Source organism: Musa acuminata, chromosome BXJ3-4 (assembly GCF_036884655.1).
Source record: "Musa acuminata AAA Group cultivar baxijiao chromosome BXJ3-4, Cavendish_Baxijiao_AAA, whole genome shotgun sequence".
Taxonomy (NCBI): domain Eukaryota; kingdom Viridiplantae; phylum Streptophyta; class Magnoliopsida; order Zingiberales; family Musaceae; genus Musa; species Musa acuminata.
Window position 1 is genome coordinate 11,686,918 of NC_088352.1, and position 7,363 is coordinate 11,694,280.

The 7,363-nt window shown below is 43.2% G+C and overlaps 2 protein-coding genes across 6 annotated transcripts; both read right to left on the reverse strand.

Moving 5' to 3' along the window:
* Nucleotides 1-151: 151 nt before the first annotated feature.
* Nucleotides 152-1,187, reverse strand: LOC103981475 (chlorophyll a-b binding protein of LHCII type 1-like). The gene has a single exon (XM_009398217.3). It carries the CDS (start codon nt 1,124-1,126, stop codon nt 326-328), a length of 801 nt encoding a protein of 266 aa, XP_009396492.1. The 5' UTR covers nt 1,127-1,187; the 3' UTR covers nt 152-325.
* Nucleotides 1,188-1,646: 459 nt separating this feature from the next.
* On the reverse strand, nt 1,647-6,437 carry LOC103981476 (extensin). Of its 5 annotated transcripts, none has more exons than XM_065147264.1 (8): nt 6,279-6,437; nt 5,580-5,756; nt 5,367-5,444; nt 3,648-3,686; nt 3,000-3,548; nt 2,814-2,894; nt 2,183-2,359; nt 1,647-2,079 (listed from the first exon to the last, which is right to left on the reverse strand). In XM_065147264.1, the coding sequence occupies exons 2-8, from the start codon at nt 5,691-5,693 to the stop codon at nt 1,957-1,959; spliced, it is 1,161 nt and encodes a 386-aa protein (XP_065003336.1). In that variant the 5' UTR covers nt 5,694-5,756; nt 6,279-6,437; the 3' UTR covers nt 1,647-1,956. The 5 variants fall into 5 exon arrangements, with proteins under 5 accessions (XP_065003336.1, XP_065003335.1, XP_018680834.2 ...); XM_065147263.1 differs by having other exon boundaries at nt 2,195-2,359; nt 3,000-3,566; XM_018825289.2 differs by having other exon boundaries at nt 3,000-3,566.
* Nucleotides 6,438-7,363: the final 926 nt, after the last annotated feature.

Consider the following 7,363-nt stretch of genomic DNA (forward strand, 5'->3'; position numbering starts at 1 on the left):
TTCTTTCTCAAAACAAATTAGTGCATGCAATTAGTATGGAGGAAAAAAAACGAAGAATTTTTTTTATTAAATAATGTTTTATGAGGGTAATCTCAATCATGATTTGATTGAATTAAATCATGATGTGCACTGTAATCGTGGGGGCGCAATGGAATAATAATAGCACAAACACATCCATTAGGGGATGGGAAATTACATATAGCTCATCAAATATTACTCGGACGAGACAATAAATAATTGGATCATCCAACAACATCATGATATTTTACACCATCAACAGCCACCCAACGTAGTCAGAAGCAGCTGTTGTTCCGGAAGCAGCAGCTCACTTGCCGGGGACGAAGTTGGTGGCGTAGGCCCAAGCGTTGTTGTTGACGGGGTCGGCGAGGTGGTCGGCCAGGTTCTCTAGCGGGCCCTTGCCGGTCACGATGGCCTGAACGAAGAATCCGAACATGGAGAACATGGCCAGGCGGCCGTTCTTGATCTCCTTCACCTTCAGCTCCGCGAAGGCTTCGGGGTCGTCGGCCAGGCCGAGGGGGTCGAAGCTGCCGCCCGGGTAGAGCGGGTCGGTCACCTCGCCGAGCGGCCCGCCGGCGATGCGGTAGCCCTCCACGGCGCCCATCAGGATCACCTGGCACGCCCAGATGGCCAGAATGCTCTGAGCGTGGATCAAGCTGGGATTGCCCAGGTAGTCCAGTCCGCCCTCGCTAAAGATCTGAGCGCCGGCCTTGAACCACACCGCCTCCCCGAACTTGACTCCGTTGCGGGCCAGCAACTCCGGGAAGACGCAGCCCAGGGCGCCGAGCATAGCCCACCGGCAGTGGATGACCTCCAGCTCCCGGTTCTTGGCGAAGGTCTCGGGGTCGGCCGACAGCCCAGCCGTGTCCCACCCGTAGTCGCCCGGGAACTCGCCGGTGAGGTAGGACGGGGGCTCGCCGGAGAACGGGCCGAGGTACTTGACGCGGTCGGGGCCGTACCACGGACTACCGGATGCAACGGGCTTCGGCTTGGCGCCCGTCTTCCGCATGGTGACCCTGCCTCCGCCGAGGACGTCGGAGGCCGAGGGGGCGAGCTTGACGGCCTGGCCGGCGAAGGATGGGGAGGAGAGGGCCATGGTGGAAGCCATTGGAGAATGACTCGCTGCAAGGAGGAAAGAGTAGGAGATGGATTCGATGAGAGAGTAGAGCGAGGGGTTGGGGTTTATGAAGGCGAAGCGGGAGCGGGAGAGGGTGGCAGTCCTTATCCTACGAAATCTGTAGCTCTCCTCTCATTGGTTCGGAGGGTTTGAGATGGTAATTGCGTCAAACACTTGGCACACTCTCGTCCACAACAGCTGGAGATACTTAAGATTTGTGGCTTCTGTGGAAATCTCCTTCACCGAGTGTTGATTGGAGCCTCCAGATTTTTTTTTTGGGGGGGGCCTCAGTGTCAGATGTTTAGATAATTTCGCCAAAAATAAATGACCAAATATGCTTTCTTGTTATGTAGGAAAAAAGAAAGAAAGAAAAGAACTCAATTTAATGTGATTTGTGTAAGACAAATAACTATGGAAAGAAAAAGCTTCAGTAGTAGTACTCCTCCTTGAATCAATTCCACACAACCGGATACTGACAAGTATTCGATGTTAAGTTTAATCATTTCGAGAATGTAGCAAACAAACCATTTATACTTGTATAATCAATTGCTAACATTACAGTCGCAAGTTCAATGACATAAATTTTACATTTAGAGAAGAGACTATTTTCAAGTCCAAAAAAAAAATAATAATAAAATGTCGATAGCAGCTGATGACAACGTAGTATGCGGAAGCAGCCCTAATGGCCACCATCACAACATCAATGTCGTGTTACCAACTTGGGTTAGGCCTCTTTGTCAATTCAGAACCAGCATGTATGAAGCAATTCTGTGATAGATTCACGCATAAGCCCTTGATGGAAGGTCAGGTCCATATTATCACTACCTTAGCATTTCCTGCAGTTGAAGCACTTGATTCCTTTGCTCCGGTGGTAGAAGATTGATCTGCTCTGGTGTAAGGCTCATAACTTGCTGAAGCAATGCTTTCTCCATTTCTGGTGTCAACTGCACAACCATAAATAGAGTGGTATATAACATGAAGTTATTTTCTGATTAATTTTATACCAACTAAATTCAGGCCTATGGAAAAAAGAAAAATCAGGCTTACGAGGGCTATTACCGGTGGCGGACGAAGTGGCTGACCACTTGTGCCTGTGGCCATCTGTCCAGAAATCATCGGTAGTCCTGGAAGATGGGAACCAGGTGCCCAAAAAGCTCCTCTGTCGGCTTGCATGGGGGGGGTGCCAGCTTGACTGCCATGGTCTGGACCTAGATGTGAACCAACCTGCTAAAAGAAAACAACTTTGTTTACATGAAACAAAGTGTATTGGGTATTCAAGTGTAGTTGATTTGTTTTCACCAGAATATCACAGTTTGTGTAGATCCCAGCTTAAGTTTTATGGCTTCATGTTACTATATATAATAAAAATCAATATTTGATATAGGACAAGTATTGGAGCCTCCATGTTGTTTTGCTTCTCAAGGGCAGCTCTTGATAACATTACTTGAAGACATGATTCAGTGCAAAGAATCTAATAGTTGGTATACACATGTTTGGACTATTTTATTTTGGTGCACTCAGATTTTTATTACATATTTTGACATTGTACATTGTAGTGATATGCATAGCACATATATTATGCAGTCTCGTCTTTGCTGTATATATCTTGTTTGCTTCATTGTTTGGGTTATTTTCAAGATTACCAAACATTTTATTCAGAAGCAGAATCTAAACGCACCTGATACATATGCTGAGGTGGTGGTTGGCTTGGAAGAGGTGGCTGTCCTTGTATGAAGGAAGTTGGAGGGGTTATACCTGACTGAAAATTTTGAAAAGCATGTCACCTTCTGCAACTAGTCCCTTCTGTAGATGAAAATAAAATTGATTCCTTGAATAGTTATGAAGACTTTAGTTTCCAACTTACATGAAACAAAGGCTGTGATAAAAGCTGTTGAGGTGCACTTGATGGTTGAAAACCAAGGGAATGAGCCATCTGTGGGTGAAGCTGATGAGTGAAAGGTTGAATTGCGACCGGTCTAGGCTGCATAGGTAATGGTGGTTGCAAAGCCTGATTGAATACTCCAGGATTCTGCAAACTTTGATGTGGCTGCACAGGGACCATTGGCATATGGGATGGAAGAGTTGAGTAATGTGGAGCGGCAGGGGCTGGTAAAGATATATTCTGAATCTGGGAAGATTGTGGAGGTGGTACTGTAGGAATTTGCACAACTGGAAAGCTCTTAGTTTGTGGTGCTGAAAGTGCTAATGGCATTGCTGGCAACTGGAAGGTCGATGGAGGAACAGATGCAGGTGGAACAGAAATGGCTGGTGGTGCTGGATTTTGTTGTCTAGCTGGTGGTAGTGTCTGAGACGAACTAGGTTCACCTTGTGGTCCAACTTGAACTGGCGGTGTCTGAGAATTTTGAACATTTGGCGGCTGTCCAACATGTGCTGGTTGTGGTTGCGACAAAGGCTGTTGGATAGTGGGCATCTACAAAATAGAAAAGCATCAATTCTTTGCAATCAAATTGATGTACGAAGTAAATTCTAAGTGAAGGACACATCATATTACCACTTTAGGAGGCTGAACCATTCCAAGCATTATTTGTGCCTGAAATAAACCCACCCTTTCAACATTTAAGTGCTTAACGTCTTAAACATATTTTCAAACGGAAACAAAAAAGATGGAACTCTCAAGGAAATCATGAGTTGGATACAAAAATGTTCAAATGACATGCAAACCTTTTAACTTTAATTAAAGATGACCCATATCATAGCTCAAATGCAAGTCATAATTTTTCCCTCTCATCCAAAAAAAACAAAAGAACAAACCATGAAAATTAATCTTCAGTCTAGCAGGACATGCTCTAGTAGAACTGTGGACCATTACTACAATACTGGATTCAGTTTTACTTGAGAATTCAAGAATCATATTGCAAGGTGTAGTGTAGAGCACAAAGAAGTAAAGTCCTTGACCATTCAAGTTTTATTCTAAAATCTTTAAATTCTTAAATTTCAACCCATATATCTGAGTTAAAGTGTATTTTTATTCTAGTTACATTAATTAAGCCAATGATGTCAACAAGAACCAAATGAAATGGGATTTCTTTGAATCCACCTAGTATGTTAATCTTTTATGAGGCAAGTAGATGAGGAGTCAAATATAACTTTTGATGCAACTCCATAGAGATTAAATGCTATCTTGTTTCCTCTCATATTTCTCCTTACTCTACTAGCTACTAACTAGTCCTATCTATCATAAATTAAAACAACCAAAACAAAAAGATACTCTTCATCCTAAAAAGTTCTGATCATTTGAATAGCAGCTTGTTTTTGGCCATCTTATGTTAGAATCCTAGCTCCACAGCCAATATATGTATCTTTTACCCATCGACATATAACGACAAATCATCTTATGCTATGTCTCGAACATGAGTTATAACTAACCAAGTGCAACACACTGAATCCACATATCAAATTACTAAGTGTACATGTCTCCCCACATGTGCTCAATGTTTAAACCAATTTGTTAAGTATAACATTACTTTCTTATCACCTCCTCGGCTATGTAAATAGAGAATATTGTTATTTCCAAATAAATGATTTGCAGCAAATACCAAATATCATTCCACACAGCTGATAGGCCCTTGTTAGGATCCTTCAACTTACTTAGGTTACAGTTGACCCAAAAGTTTGTGTGTATGAACATATAAGATTTTATCTTGCTTCTAAACGTGAACTAAGCCTATTTGACCTTGAGAAATGAGTAAGAATGATGCTACCAATTAATAAAGAAGTCTGAAGCACAGAAAACTCAGTCAAGAATTGTCTGCTAATGAATGCATAAGTAATCATGTGAAATGACTTGTCCTGAGAAAACCTAGAGGATGGTTTCTTGGTCAAACTAGTGTTGGAGTTCCAAAACTTTATGAAGAGTTTAATATGCAGTCATAAGAAGAAGTGGGGTTACAAGGACTTGGATATCAGCTGCAGTGTCAGCTGAGTAAAATAAACATTGAGGCATGAAAGTTAGCATGAAGTTACAAAATTCGAAAAACAAATTGTGTTGATCTAAAGACACAAATGCTCAAATCTAAATGTTCACATGACTGCACAGATCAATATCAATCAATTGCACAAGATTACTAATAGTCACAACAAGAAGCCCAGATGAACATTATAATCCAGTTGCAATAAATCAAAAAGCAACCAAACCCATCTGTCTTTATTATCTGCAACAAAAGATCCTAGCAACCAGTATGATGCAGGGAAGAGTAAAGAGATGATTGACCTGGAAGAGAGATCGGGTCAGGAGAGGGTTGTCAATGAGTATCTGCCTTGCCTGTTGCTGATTCTGCTCTATTAAAGCCTGAAAAAGAATATATATAAGAAAAAAATAATAAAAAGAAAGTTGATGATCATCGATCACTTTCTTGGATAAAAAGGAAAGAAAGAAAATAAAAAGAATTAAGGGTTTCATTTCTTTGACGGGTCAGGAGCATACTTTCATTTGAGACATGATGTCATAGAGCTGGGCTTTGGACATGCCCGCAAACTGCGAGGTGAAGCCATCACCTGGCGGTGGCTGCTGCTGCTGCTGCGTCTGCTGTGCAGCCATCCTACTCTGTCCTTCCAACCCCCATTGTCTCTTTGGCTCTCCCACAAACACTTATCCCGTCTCCTAATAGGTAAAGCTGGCAAACTTAAATTTGAGGACAAGACCAATTCCGGCGGCGGTATGATACAATTAGGGAAAAAAGACTCATTTTAAACCCAGTCAAGTAGGAACTTCTCTAAATGCTCAAATATCAGAGAAAAAAAGGATAACTTTGCGTCTCTACCACAATTGCTCGACCATGAAAATTATGGTTCAAATCAGATATAGCTGTCTAACAAGAATTTCGTGATCCTCACAACCAACAGTTACAACTTCGAGGGTTTTCAGAGCTTCTGCGTGCGTGCATGCGTGCTCGTAAGGGAGTTGGGCGGAGGCAATTTCAAATGATCGATCTACCAAAAGCATAAAAAAGAACAGGAAAGCTACAGCCAGCGAATGTTCACGAAGACAAAAAGTTTACATCAACAACATGAGAAGAAGTGTCTCTCAAAATGTCCCGAAAAAGATGGGATCGAAACATTTACAATCGGAAGAATAAATATGAATCCACCGTGAAATGTTCCGAATCCAAGGAAGAAGAAGCACCTGTTTGCCGGCGAGGCACTGCTGCGCTCCGGTCGTCGCTCTGTTCGCTACGGAGAAGAGGAGGGCTCGGGTTAGCAACAGCAGGAGGTGGGAGAAGAGAGGCCGAGTCGATTTAGGGCAGAAGCGGGTCAGGATTTGGGATTTTAAAGCTGATCAATTGGAGCCATCGAGATCGATCAGCCCCACCATGGGATCAATTGGAGCCATCGAGATCGATCAGCCCCACCATGGGCCCAATATTCTTATCGTGGGCCTCCTCCATCTCACGAATTATACAGCAATCGGACAAATCTAATCCAATCTGCTTGAATCGGACCGGTGCAGTCCGGGTTCATTATTGAAACCCACCACCTCACTTCCCGGCGTTGCCGTTCGAGAACGACGGGGCGAAGCCAGTCCCCTCAGGTGGCAACTCACTTCTCATTCTGTGTGTTTCCTGCGCGGCCGCTGGTTCGTCAGAACGATTGGGGCTTTTGTGATCGAATCCTTCATCCTCCTCCGTCCAGTCACGTCCATTTTCGATCGAGAGAGAGAGAGAGGTATGCCGATTATACGATACAAAAACATGATTGCTTATCATTTGCTTTTCTTACGGAACACATTCATAATTTATGCTCATTGTATCGGTCTGTTCCTGCTTTTCAGTCTTTCTTAGCTGCTTGTTCTAATTATTCTATGGATTTCTGAGAAAGATAATCTTTTCAGGTTGCAGTCTTGATTGTTAAAAATTCAGGATTCTACTTGATAAGGTATATTTTGGATTCCAGCTACGTCACAACCCCCCTGCCAAGTCAACATGAGGAGTACTTTCATGCGCAATCCGTACTGAGGTACCCCTCGATACGTCCCGTCCAGGAAAGCTCAGGATGACGCCGTTGTTGGAAAATCTTGGGGGCGACATCATATGCGCAGCGGAAGAAGAAGAAAACAAAATCCCCGATTCCCAAAGAGATGTTCGTCATTATGTGAAGATTGGTGCGCAAAATCCGCGAAACTTAAAACTGTGTATAGAGTAGATTGTGTTACTTAGGGAGATCGTATATCCCTGTTTCCTTGCAGATCCTTAGGAAAGGGTGAAGGAGGTC